Source organism: Jaculus jaculus, chromosome 4, assembly GCF_020740685.1.
Source record: "Jaculus jaculus isolate mJacJac1 chromosome 4, mJacJac1.mat.Y.cur, whole genome shotgun sequence".
NCBI lineage: Eukaryota > Metazoa > Chordata > Mammalia > Rodentia > Dipodidae > Jaculus > Jaculus jaculus.
The window spans coordinates 91,481,412-91,495,551 of record NC_059105.1 but is presented as its reverse complement, the minus strand read 5'-3'; the positions used below and the strand labels follow the sequence as shown (position 1 = coordinate 91,495,551).

General features: G+C 46.6%; 1 protein-coding gene across 1 annotated transcript in view; it reads left to right on the top strand.

Moving 5' to 3' along the window:
• Positions 1 to 14,140, top strand: part of Kif5c (kinesin family member 5C) — a 181,755-nt gene that overhangs the window by 137,293 nt on the left and 30,322 nt on the right. The window contains exons 19-23 of the mRNA XM_045147133.1: positions 210 to 319; positions 2,328 to 2,429; positions 2,665 to 2,725; positions 7,049 to 7,120; positions 9,712 to 9,816. Of these exons, the coding sequence (XP_045003068.1) occupies positions 210 to 319; positions 2,328 to 2,429; positions 2,665 to 2,725; positions 7,049 to 7,120; positions 9,712 to 9,816 (450 nt within the window). The remainder of the gene's footprint in view (positions 1 to 209; positions 320 to 2,327; positions 2,430 to 2,664; positions 2,726 to 7,048; positions 7,121 to 9,711; positions 9,817 to 14,140) is intronic.

Sequence of the window (14,140 nt, the reverse complement as noted above, 5' to 3'; positions counted from 1 at the left end):
GTGCAATGAGAAGGCTTTTCTGCTCCTGGAGTCCACTTGGTTTTATAATGGGTGGGTGGGCTTTGTGTGCTGATGAAGCAAGGCCAGGTGCTGGGGGCGCAAAAGCCAGAAGCACCCTGTTTGGGGATCTAACCTCTGAAGGAGGGAGACACAGACCCGGGGCTTGTCGACAAGCGGATGACGCGTTTCCTCCTGGCCTGGCCTTGCAGAAGGCGCTGGAGCAGCAGATGGAGAGCCACCGCGAAGCTCACCAGAAGCAGCTGTCCCGACTTCGAGACGAGATTGAAGAGAAGCAGAAAATCATCGATGAGATTCGGGAGTGAGTGGGCTAAGGGCTTGCAAGGCATGGGTGGGCATAGCTCAGACCTCGTGGGCCAGCTTTGAAGGCCATGGCTAAAGCCACGTGGCCCTATCTCCTCAGCCCCGACTCTGTGTTCTTGTTCTACCCGGGTGGCACTGCACTCAGGCTCTGTTCTCCCATCTGGAGCCGAGTGTGCCACAGCCCTAGTGTAGCAGGTGTCAGGCGGGCTCAGCTGCCCCTCCTTGTCATCCCTACCTCCAGCCTGGGACAGGATCACTTGAGTGGTGACTCGTGCCACAGTGGTCAGGGAGACTATGGAAAAGTACTGGGGGGGGGCACCCTGGGCCTCTTCCAGGGTTTCTGATAGATAAACACTCCAGAGAGAAGCCACTCAGAACTGCTGTCACCTCAGCCCAACACGTGCTTGCTCACTGCATGGATGCAGCCCCCTACTCACTCTGTACTTCTCAGGGACCCACGCCATCCGTGTCTGTGCTGATGCCCTGTGCCGCTGCCTCCAGGATAGCATCATTGCGGTTTACCTGTGGGATGCCGGCTCATTGCTTCCCACCTGCTTGGTCAGAGCCACCCGGAGCTCTAGCTCCATAGTCCCACTCCCCATCCACATCACAGGTTGCTAAGCTGCAGAGACATCTTCAGGGTCCTTTCCTGGGGGCTCTTGTACTTAGTGGATTTCCTTGGCAGACTGAACCTCTTTGTAGAATAGTGTTTCTAAGTCTCAAAAATGGGAGCAGCGTAGTATTACAAATAAAACAACAATTGTATTTATTCGAATAGAGTTTCATTGCTGGCCCCCAACTCAGCCAGGGTTCCCTCCCCTCCAACTTTCTTTTTGTTTGTTTGTTTGTTTTTCGAGGTAGGGTCTCACTCTAGTACAGGCTGACCTGGAACTCACTATGTATTCTCAGGGTGGCCTCGAACTCATCCTACCTCCTCTGCCTCCCAAGTGCTGGAATTAAAGGCATGCGCCACCACACCCGGCTCCCTCCAACTTTCTATAGACAAAAAGAAACAGATGCAGGAAGCAAGGCTGAATTGCTACTTAAGGTCATGTTGCTAAGTAGGAATCACACTGGAGTTAAGAGTTTTGTTCTCCAGATGACTGATCCAAGCTTGTGGCATGGTGGGCTCTGAGTAGTCTACCTAGAGCCCTTAGCCTGCCCTCTCCCCTTCTCCCACATGGAGCACCCCCATGCTGTCTCTCTGTGCTTCTCTTGTAGACATGATTCTCATTAATTCTCCTCAAAGTATGTAGTTAGAGGAGAGAGAGATTGAGAGAAAGAGAGAGAAGGAAGGTGAGAAAGACAGCATCTGTGACCTGGGCATGGGCATTAAGACCCATCTGGCTTCTCTTCATGCAGTGGATAAACTGTCCCCTCACAGTTGCCTGACCTCAGCCACACAGTGGGTTTTATGTGTACTGGCCTGGTCCAGAAGCTGACCAGACATCCCCAGGCAGATGATGTCTGTCCATTTGCACAGAGCTGGGGCTTTCTCTTCCTAATTCCTCTCTGAAGGCCTCCTCGAGGGCACTGCAGAGCAGGAGCTATCTGTGACAGGCATCCTGTGGCCTCGGGAGATGTCTTCAGAAACACCCAAGAGAGGGGAGGGAAGACTGCCTTGGCCACATAGGGTTACCTGACTGAGTGAGCAGCTGTCCTCTGGGTGGTATAGAAGTAGAATTTGTCTAACAGGGCTCTTCTTCTGTTTTAAAACATCAGCCTTTCCCAATGTCATTATTTTCCCCCTGGAGCTCTTGCACACAAGCAAACTATAAATACATCCTCAAAGCCTTTGTTTCATGCCTCTTAGATGCTCCCCAGAAATTAGTTTTCACTTGGGCAGGAAAGAAGCTGTGAGGTTGTTCTCTGATCCCTCAGCATCCTCCTGAATTGCTGCCTTTATTGCCCAGAACTAATGGGGTTGGAGCAGAACCACGGTTTTAGGCGGATGACTCAGAAGTTCAGGCTGATTTGGAATATATTGCTTTTCCTCTCAATTTCAGTTTGAATCAGAAACTGCAACTGGAACAGGAGAAGCTGAGTTCTGATTATAACAAGCTGAAAATAGAGGACCAGGAGAGAGAAATGAAACTGGAAAAGCTCTTGTGAGTGCACTTTAAATATGTCCTGATTTCTCTCATCCCCAGGAGGACTTCACAATGCTGCTTTTTTTGATTCTGGGACCCACAGATTCTGGCCTGATCTGGCTTTTTAAAAACAGAGCCTGGTTATCCGTGTGTTCCTTGGTTTTGTTGCTTTGCTCAGTTTTCCTAGGTAGAGCTCGTATCTGCATCATTCAGGTTGCCCTGTGGTGGTTCACTGTCCCTTCTTGTCCCTCAGGTTGCTCAATGATAAAAGGGAACAAGCCAGGGAGGACCTCAAGGGGCTGGAGGAGACAGTGGTGAGTTCCGGTTTCCCAGCTCATTTCACTCCCAAAGTGCGGTTTAGCTGTGACCCCTGGAATTGTTTATACTAAACCCTTCTCTGTGCACACCTTCCATGTGTATCCTTTTAGACACAAAGCATCCAGTGCAAGGTGGATTTATAGAATTACTCTTTCACAGAATCAATCCGTTGATCGATCATTCAGTCCTTAGCACTGTAATCCTGGAAAGCTTTTGTAAGAATTGAACCGAATTACAAATCAGTGGCCATCGTAGCTTCCTTGCCCTCAACTTTCAGTGGCTATTTATAGAGCACCTATGAAGGCTTTGTTATTTCAGATGCTTGGATATATCTGTCCCTGCACAGTGCAGATAAGTCCATGCCATCCCGAGATTTAACTGTTAGCTGAGGAGACGCAGTAAGTAGTGGAGAAAATGTGTACCGCTGTCTCCTCCCATGGTTTCGCTTTTGGCAGTTGCCCGCAGTCAGCATGGTCTCATGATAAATGAGGAATTAAGTGTTTTGCAGGAGACCATATTCATATATATATATTTTTTCTTTTTCTTTTCTTTCTTTCTTTTTTTTCTTTAAGGTAAGGTTCTCACTGTAGCTCAGGCTGACCTGGAATTCACTATGTAATCTCAGGGTGGCCTCTAATTCACTGCAGTCCTCCTACCTCTGCTTCCCGAGTGCTGGGATTAAAGGCATGTGCCACCATGCCCGGCCATATAACTTTTATTACATAACATTGCTGCAGCTCCATGTTAGTAGTTATTGCTGGTCTCTTAACTGTGCCTGGTTTACAAATGAGACTTTATCCTAGGTATGTGTGTAGGAAAAGGCACCTATGTATAAGCGCTGGTGCTATCCATGGTTTCAGGCATCCCCTGGTCTTGGAATGGATCTCCTGCAGATAAGGGCATGGAACACTGTACTCTTACATGGTTATAGAATGTGCAGAAGGTGGTGGCCTGGGGAGCCCATGAGGAGGTGCACGCTGGAACAAGGGCTCGTCACAGTGAAAAAGTGAGCCATGGGGGTATCTGGGGAAGAGCATTCCAGACAGGCAGCAGTGGGCTCCATATGGAAGGTGGGGCCCAGCATGGAGGTCATCGTGGTTGTGGCTGAGTGAAGAGTAGAAGGTGAGCTCAGAGAGGAAAGGGCTATGCTTGTAGGTCAGGGAAGACCTTGAGACCATCAGGGCTTGGGGCAGAGAGGAGTTCCAGACCCAGCTTGCTTTTGGAAGGGCTGTTTGAAATCACCACTCACGTGTCATGTGAGTCCATGTGGGACAAAGCCCATCCCTGACAACCTGGAGACCCAGGCTCTAGACAGATGGCTGCTCCTGTCTGGACCAGAGACCGCACGCTGGCTCCTGGGCCAGTGCACGCTGCTCCTCAGCCCCAGCAGAGGAGTGAGGACACAAGCCTTTGGGATGGAGGTCGGGTGCTGGCACTGATGAGAAGCTGGACCTTGCCAGGGTGGAGACTGTAGCAGAGCCTGAAATGAAGCCACAAAATTACTTTGCCTCCATCAGTTTTACCAGAGAAGTGCTGACCATAACTGCACATAATTATAGCAGTGCAGGGCCATATTAAACATTAAAATATTGCTATTTTCCCACCAACCAGGGAAGAGTGCCTCGCGAGGATGTTCTCCGCTTTCACACCCGGTTCCTGTGTGCAGTCCTTCACCTGCCGTCTGCGTGCACGAACCATGCTTTCCCGCCTACTTACTTTCTCTGCCCTCCTCACACACTCAGCTTGCTCATGCTCTTGTACACATGCGCCATTGTGCACGCCACACACATGCCCACACATTCACATTCTTTCTTGTGTTTCTCACACTCAGTTCTCACACTTGTGTACACATAAGTCTTTGTGATGTTCATATACAGTCTACCCCTATTCACACATATATTTGCACCCTCCCTGATGATACTTCCTCGTTCACATTTTGCTCACTTAAACAAGTCACACGTGACTTCCATTTACACATCTGCACGCACAGTTGCTCTCAGCATACTCCCGCCATGTCTCATGCAGTCAGCAGCATGCACACACTCGTGGCCATTCATGCCAGCCCTTCCCGTGGACTCTCACCTCCACTCACACTCACATGATTTCTCGTCCTCGTCCTTGTGAAGGGTATACAACTAGTTCCTTCGCCTTCTTTGATGTTGGAATGTGTCTTAACAGCACATTTTCCCGAGTGGCCTCCATCGTCTGTCTACTTGTCCTTTTGCCCTATGCTAATCTGGATGCGCTCATGCACACACACACTTGCAGCCCGCCCCCCCCCCCCCCCCCAACCATACACTTGTCCATCTACACAAGGACAGACATATTCAAGCACTGGTTCCTCGTCCTCTCCTTCCCTCCTTCACCATCTCGTTTCCTCCCTTAAGTCCAGGACTGGATTCCTACAGCATAGGCTGTTTCAGACAGATATTTTCCTTTGGCCCTGGACTTGTCTTGAGCTGAGCCATAGATATTCTTCAGAGACAGGCTTGCTGTCCTTGGCTGCCCATTCCTCTCTCAAGGCCTCTTGGTGTAGGCATGATCTATCTTTCTCTCTCTATCTCTCGAGTGTTGATGACGAGGATGCCACCCAGGAGTTGGAGCCCAGAGGCCCACTGTCAGATACCACAGTGAGAAAGGGTAACTGGCTGTCCAGGTGTCCTTCAGCCCTAGGCAGTCACCTTGCTACAAGACAATAAATAGCCTTTTGCTCTGGATACTACCCTCACTGTCCACTGTGACGGATACTGAGCCTTGAACTCTCATGTGGAGGGTAAGACAGGAAGAGAATTGAGAGAAGGAGATGTGACAGAGGAAAGCTCATTACTGCAGAAAGCCAGGCAAGAGCTGCTTAAGCCTCCCTAGCATCACTGTCGTCTGCCATGAACTCCTTTCCCTTCCCTGCCAAGCTGTTTATTGTAATCACCCAGAAACGAGAGAGCAGGGCCAAACTCAGGACTCTACATTATGTCATACTGTATCCCAAGGAATCGCCTGGCCCTTGGGCAAGGTGCCATGTTTTTTCATCTCCCCTTTGGTATGATGGTGCTTTGCATAGGAAAATATTAACTGTGATCACAGAACAAGCGGTAATCGTACCTCTTGGGTGGAGGGACATCATGCAGGGCATTCATGGTCATTAAAGGGTCTTGGGCCCGAGCTCCCTCTGCAGGAGCATGATGGCCTGACTGGTAATTGTGAGCTCTGTGCCGCACCTGTGCTGTGAGGTGGCTCAGCTGTGGATGGTGCCGTGTTCACATTATTCATAATTACATGCCCATTTGGCTTCCCGCAGAAAGCACTTTACCTCATCTGAGGATGCAGTTGACTTCAGGTGCTTCTTATTTCAACACAGACCTAATAATAAGGCCTCGAATTAACAGGAAATTCTATTCCAAGACACCTAGTGTTTCCTTAGCTTCATGTCCTGTTTCTTTCTCTATAATGTGTGTATGAGCTGTACCCTCGGACATCCTGTCAGTTAAGATCGACTAAAGCATTGACATTGAGAAGTTCCTCTCTCCTCTTCCTTTACAAGGAAATATTTTGCCAGCAACTAACCTCTTTTGTAAAAATATATGGAAGACTTGAACAGAAGAAAATAGTCTTCTCTTCTGGTCTTGGTACTGAAGAACACCAGGTCTCATCAGGTCTTGTCTCTGCAGTCTGACTCCTAAGGGTTCATTTATGGAACATAACCCACAGTAAAGGGAGAGGGGGTTGTATGACATCTGATAGCTGAACAGTTCAAACTGCCGATCTCTGCTGACCACCACGTGCCAGTTACTGTGCTAAGGGTTTGTAAAGCAGAATTCCATTCCATTCTGGCATCGGTGATGAGGCAGCCTTCCTTCATCCTCAGGCTCCAAATAGGAAAACAAACCCAGGAAGTGGGAACTACCCCCCACCCCCCACAAGCTGGTGATGGAAGCAAACCTGCTGTGGGTTTGGCCAGCAGGGGGCGCAGAATCATGGAAAAGAACAGTGGCTTTGGGTGAAGAAACTGTCTAATTTGAAGCTTGTTGGTTATTGTGTAGAATGTTTACATGGTAAATCTAGAGAAAGCAAAAGGAACAGGAATCCACCCTAAGAATTTTAGTTTGGCTCCCTTGAGAGTACAGGAAAGGCGCAGGATATGTTCCGACTTATAGTTCTCGGACATGGATTCCCTGTGTCAGGAGGCTCCTGATAGGGGTGTGGCCCGCGGTGTGAGTCACAGGAGGGACAGGATCGTAGGGCAGGCAGGGGCCAATGGTCTGGTGCAAATGCACACATCCAGTTTGCTCCCTCACTGATTGCATTTTAAACATCTCTTTCAGTCGCGAGAGCTCCAGACTCTTCATAACCTCCGCAAACTCTTTGTCCAGGACCTGACCACCCGGGTGAAAAAGGTGAGTCCTGTTGTTTCTGAAGAAGTCGGCCAGGAAAAACCATTTTCAGATGAAATCTCACTTGCTTAAATTGGGGCGAGTTATGCTTAAAAATTAATTACTTCATACCAGAGAACGTTATTAAAAGAATATGCCAGAGGCAGACATTACTTAGGAACATTTTCCCATCTGATTTTTCCTTCTTAGTAAAAAGTTATAATGCCGTCGTTGGCCTTTATTTAAAGTGAATATATATTTATCTGCCCCCTGCTGTGTGAAAGCTACTGCTCTTGCACAGTGCTGTTATTATCAGACAGCTTGGCTCTGCAGTCTGGTGGCCAGAGGGTGTGTGTGTGTGTGTGTATGTGTGTGTGTGCACTTGTTCAAGTGTAAGTCGTTGAAGGCTAGGACAGTAGTGAAGTGTTTAGTATTCAGTGTCTTATTTTCACTCAGCATTCCTGTGGTGCTGTGTGGAGTTAGGCTTCGTGCTGAGTGGCTTGCCCTGTGTTGCGCTGCTGGAAGGAGGGGTTTGCAGGCCAGATTCGTATGTTCTCAGAATCACAGTGGTCTTGGGGAGACTTCATATGGGTGACTCCCCACGTTTAGTAGCGAGGGCAGCTAGACAAGCTACTCCTCTGAAATGTTTGTGAGTAGTAGACAAGGAGTAATGGACCATAGCAGAGACATGACAGGATTAAACAAAGGTCTTAAAAGTGTGTGCAAATGTGAGTACATGACTGTTTGAATGTTTCTGCACACACGAGTGTGTTTAGAGGGGCAAAGGAAAAAAAGCTTAGATATAGAAAAAAAGAGTTGTTGATGGAGTCAGGGAGTCTGAGAGGGACAGAATTAATAGAATGAGTGGATAGACTCATTTTCTTAGATGGGAGAAGAGAATCAGGGGAGAAGTCTGTCTGAAACTCTAATGCTGAAGAGTCTGCATCTGATGATTTCGGTCCTCAGCTACTGTGGAGGCTCAGGCCTCAGTGGAGAGGGAGGGAAGAGAAAGTGGAGCCCAAGGAGAGAATAGATGGCCCAGGCATCTGTGGAGGACATCCTCTAGGAATGGACAAGTGGGTTGCTGAGCAGTGTGATGTGTGTTAAGTGGGAAATGATGTGCATTTGACATGGCACCTGACATGATTCTAGCATGAAATCTTGAGAATGTAAATGAAGATTTCAAGGCCTGAATGGCAATGGATAGGCCGATGTATAAGGACTTGCAATACACAAAATACCCTTGACCACGGACCAAGTAAGATGGGGAGGGCACCTGAAGGGCACTTATGACAATGACTGAAAAGACTATGTCCTGGGAGAGGTGGTCAGAGGAGGGTTTAAGAGCCTGAAGTTAGACTTCCCTGATTTCATGATATGAAACAGCTCAGGAATGGTCTATTTTTAGTTGTGGCCCTCTGACCAGTTACACTGGCATCACGTGGGAATTCATTTAAAAAAATGTTCAGACCTAACTCGACTAGGGTGGGCCCAGCAATCCGAGTTTCAGTAAACCTTTCTGGGGCTTCTGATTCAGTTTCAGGTTTGTGACCCTGATTGTTTTAGGCTGGAGATGGCTGTGGCACTGCTACTCTTCCCAACCAGGATGCTGATCTCACATGAAGGAGGCAGGTTTTGCCATTTCTGAGCTCCGCCTGCATTTCCTGGTTTATGTGTGCCACCTAGCTTGTCAGGAGTGCAGTGTTTTGGCCAATTTCAACATCTGATCAATTTCAAGGATTTTCCCAGCACCTGGATGCTGTGACTGGGTTGAAACTGTCTCACTGCAGAATTACTTGGAGTTGGAGGCTTGAGGGACAAGCAGAGGCTGTTTGGGCTTCCCGGTGACAACATAGACACTTGCTGCCGGGCTTGGGAACTTAGCATCTTGTCCTGATGGCCAAAACTGACCTGGAGTCTTGCACTTACTTTCACATTGACTCATTTTAATAAATTGTAGAGTGTTTCCCCCCCCCCCCCGAAACGAAGTCTCTTTATCTGCTTGCAAGGGGGAGGTACATTTCATTAAAGAGAAATACGTACAGCTTACAGAAGTTTGCAGAAGCAGATCTGAAGGGCTATTTTGCCAGCTCTTTTAAAAGCAAGCTCTCTCATACCACCTTTGTTGCAAGCCAAGGAAATTGATCCGAAGTTCATTGAGTTTAAACATAGAATGTCTCTTCATGTTCACTTTCAGACTATCCTTTAGTGAAAGTGGAAATTTTTGTTTTTCAATTTTTATTTTTATTTATTTGGGAAGAAAAAGAGAGAGGGAGGAGGAAGATAGAGAGAATGAGTACTCCACGACCTCCAGCCACTGCAAATAAACTCCAGATGCCTGTACCACCTTGTACATCAGGCTTATGTGGCTACTGGGGAATCAAGCCTCGAACTGAGGTCCTTAGGCTTTGCAGGCAAGCATTTAACCACTAAGCAATCTCTCTAGCCAGGAGTTTTTATTTTTAAAGAAAGTTTGAAATGCATCGTGTACCCTTGTTGGGTGGATGTGGTTGAGCCACTAAGTATGGTTACAGAGCATGCGGTGGACAGTGATGACGGAGGGGCAGTGGGTGGTGGGGATGTGGCTGCACCGCTGACCATGAGTGTGGCTGCAGAGCGTGGAACTGGACAGTGATGACGGAGGGGGCAGTGCTGCCCAGAAGCAGAAGATTTCCTTCCTTGAAAACAACTTGGAGCAGCTCACCAAGGTGCACAAGCAGGTAGGAGAGCCCTGCTACTTCCTACTCTCATTCCATTCTCCAGGAAGGCAAGCCCCACCAGGTTGGCTGCAATGCAGAGAGAAGGTTCTGATATTGGAGGTAAAAAGAGAGAATGGGAGTGCTGAAAAAGTCCTTACAAGATCACTAAACCAGCCAACTGTGGTAGCTTATGCTAGATTGAGACCCTGCCTCCAAAAAAAAAGTGTAAGTCTTTTCAAGACATGATGGTATGTACCTACACTTGGAGCTGTTAAGGAAGCAGATGTAGGGAGGACCATGAATCTAGGAGCTTGAGACTAACCCCTACACCATAATAAACAAACAAGCAACAACTAAAACAAAACAGTGCCTTCACTCCTCAGCAGCGACTTCCTTTATATAGAAAACACCTTCTTTGATAGAAACCAGATATAGAAAATGGATGGGAGGTCTTTGGATAGTGATGTATTCCCTCCAACCATGGACCTGGTATTAGTTACTCTCCTGTTGCTATGACAAAATATCTGATAAGAAGCAACTTAAAGAAGGAAAAAAGGGGTTATTTTGGCTCATGGTTTATAGGGAAAGCATGATGGCAAGGGGGAGGTTAGCTGGTCACATTTCAGTCTACATGCAAGAAGCAGAGAGAGATGAGTGCCAGTACTCAGCTTGCCTTTTTTTTTTTTTAATATTTATTTATTTGACAGAGAAAGAGGAAGAGAGAGAGAAAGAGAATGGGTGCATCCGGGCCTCCAGCCAATGCAAACGAACTCCAGATGTGTGCGCCCCCTTGTGCATCTTGCTCTCCTGGGTCCAAGGGAGTAGAACCAAGGTCCTTTGACTATGCAGGCAAATGCCTTAACCGCTAAGCCATCCATCCAACTGTGTTGTTATTATTTGTCTTTTTTTCCATTTAAAAAATATTTTATTTTTATTTATTTGAGAGAGACAGAGGGAGAGAGAGAGAAAGAGAGTGATAATGGGCGCACCAGGGCATCCAGCCATTGCAAATGAACTCCAGACACATGCACCATCTTGTGCATCTGGCTTACATAGATCCTGGGGAATAGAACCTAGGTCCTTTGGCTTTGTATGCAAGTGCCTTAGCTGCTAAGCCATCTCTCCAGCCCTTTTCTCATTTTTTCTTTTGTTTTTCAAGGTAGGGTCTCACTCTAGCCCAGGCTGATCTGGAATTCACTATGGAGTCTCAGGGTGGCCTCAAACTCACGGCAATCCTCCTACCTCTGCCTCCCAAGTGCTGGGATTGAAGGCATGCACCACCATGCCTGGCTTATCTTTTCTCATTTTTTGAAGTGCAGTCTCACTCTAACCTAGGCTATTCTAGACCTCACTCTGTAGTCTAGGCTGGCCTCGAACTCAGTTATCTTCCTACCTCATCCTCCTTAATGGCTGGGATTAAAGGTGTGAGCCACCATGACTGGCTTCTCGCTGTTTCCTACTTATTTAGTCCAGGACCTCAGCCCATGGAATAGTGCTACCTATAGTTAGGGTGGGTCTTTCCACCTCCGATAACTCAATCTAGAAACTCCCTCATAAACATGCCCAGGAATTTGGTTCAGGTCCCTTATTTATGTAGCTGAGGAAAGGTACAACTTCTTTCCACAAGTGTATGCAGCAGCCCCTGAACTCTTGCTGTGTTCCTGCACTGGCCTTTTCGACACCTATTCAGATCATACCATGACCTGGCTTCCCTCTGAAATGTACAAACATGCCCATCAATTACTTAGGTGGGGCATTCTAATGCAGTATTTTGGGGTTTAGGAGAGGTCCCCAGAACTTATGAGCCCCAAGTTTTGGGTTCTGTCCTACTTTTAATAAAGAATTAATAAATATGAACTTAAGAAGTATAAATTATGAATTATTAAGTTTTTTAGGGGGAAATCACAAATTTTGGTGTTTAAGAAATATGATGGGGCTGGAGAAATGGCTTAGCAGTTAAGGCATTTGCCTGCAAAGCCAAAGGATCCTGGTTCGATTCTCCAGGTCCCATGTAAGCCAGATGCACAAGGTGGCGTATACATCTGCAGTTCGTATGCAGTGGCTAGAGGCCCTGGTGCACCCATTCTCTCTCTCTCTGTGTGTCTCTAATAAATAAATAAAAATAAAATCTTTAATAAAAAATAAATATGATGTAATGTGGTAACACTGCATAGTTTATAAAGGCTCATTTTAAGAAAAATTGAGGTTTTTAGAGAAAGACTGGAATAGAACCACAAACACATGGAGGGGAATTCATAAAGCTCATTTAACAGAAACTGAGGCTTTGGAAGAGGGATTAAAGTAGAGTCACAAATGTGTGGAAAGTAGAGTCTAGGAGCTTGTGTGGGGAGACTTAGGAAGAACCTGCATGACATCTGCTGTGTGCTCTTTTGTGTAAGGAAGTTAAGTGGACAAATGATGAGGCTTGAGGAAAACGAGAGGGCAGATATCAAAGCAGAGAGCAGGAGATTCAGAGGAGAAATGCGTAATAAAGTGGGTTACCCTGAGCTTAAAGACACTTACATAGGTAGCAAGCCCGGAGTTAGTGAGAGCACCCATGTATGTCACAGTCAGCTTCATGTTGTTGGGATGAACTTCCACACCAGACAGAGTTTGTAGGAGGAAAGGTTTATTTGAAGCTTACAGACTCCAGCAAGGTTCATAATGCAGAAGAAGCTGTCCCCCTTTCACAGGTCCACACACTGAGAAATACCACCAGCAGCACCATAAGCAAGCACACTCCAGGAACCCTAGACAGAGCTCAATCACTCTGCATAAGCTTAGTCTGGAATTTGGATCCACACCTCAGGGCTGGACCCTAAGATCCACCCACAGTTACACTTCCTCCAGTTAAGTTAAAGCTTGAATGAAATTCCTCAATCTATTGGGGGACATCTATTCAAACTACCACATTCTGCCCCTGGCCCCCAGTAGATTCATAACCATCTCACTATTGTCTATTCTATTGTCTATTGTATGCAGACCAACTTCAGAAGTCTTAACTCTCATCTAAGATCTAAGACTGTTTCTTAATTGTGAGTCCTACAAAATCAAACAAGTAACATAATTCCAACAAATAATACACAGAGTAAACATTTCTAACTACTATAAGGTATACTCGGCCATCTGCAGTTCAAGTCTGATATCACACCCAGTGACTGACAGTCTCTGGATTTTCCAATTTTTCCCATCCAGCTGGGCTGAATATCCGGGATAAACTTCTATCCTGAGCCATACAAACCAGGGTCCATCTTCCATTGACTTCATCAGCCTCTTTATCAGGGTCATCACACCCTGCCTTATGGCTGTATCTCAGCAGCGGCTCCCAGAACCATGTGCACTTCATGACCCACAGCACGCATTCTTCATGCTCCTGAAACCAATATCAAGTATGTAGGACATAGCCATATTCTCAGTTCAGGAACAAAATGTGACCTTTAAAAGGAGGTTCCTTTCAGTAAACTCCTTTCAAAAGGGTTTGTATTTCTACCATTCAGTCTTTCCTCAGGCAAAATAATTTTCCCCATTGTTTCAGTGTAAAGCAGTTGGGCCATCCTTAGTCCTGGTAATGTCTTCTTAACAATAGCAGCTTCAGCAACCAGTCTCAGTGCCAGTAATTTTAAGCTTGCTTGAGCTTTTCCAACTTTAAATCTTAAATTTTTCAGTCTTTATCTTTAATCAAGCACATCAGTACATTACAGAGTTAACCTTGATCAAACTATCTGTATATGGGCAGCAGAATGCAGCTAGTCTTTATTCCAGTAGCCCAGTTCCAGTAAAGTTCTGAGTAGTCTTTCCTTCCCTTAGAAAGTTCATAAGCAAAGCCTCCAAATACTATCCTCTGTACAGTGAGGATTTTCAAGTGCTTACCACAGTAGTCCATAAAACTTGGCTTACTGCTCTGGAAGGCATCTTCAGTTGCAAGTACCAAGGCCATGCCCAGTCCTCCAAAACAAAAGTTCCAAAAAACCAAAATCCACATGATCAGATTCATTGTGCAGCAACAACCCACTCTGATACCAGTTCTGTCATAGTCAGCTTCACATTGTTGAGATGAACCTCCAAACCAGACACAATTTATAGGAGGGACAGAATTTAGTTGAAGCTTACAGATCCAAGGGAAGTTCCATAATGCAGAAGAAGCTGGCCCCCTTCCACAGGTCCACACCAGCAGCACCACAAGCAAGCACACTCCAGGAAACCCAGACAGAGCTCAAGCATTCTGCATACCTTGTACTGGAATTCCCTAGGATCTGCCCACAGTGACACCTCCTCTAGCCAAATTACAAGCTTGAATAAACTCTTGAATCTGCTGGGGGACATCCATTCAAACTAGCACACAATA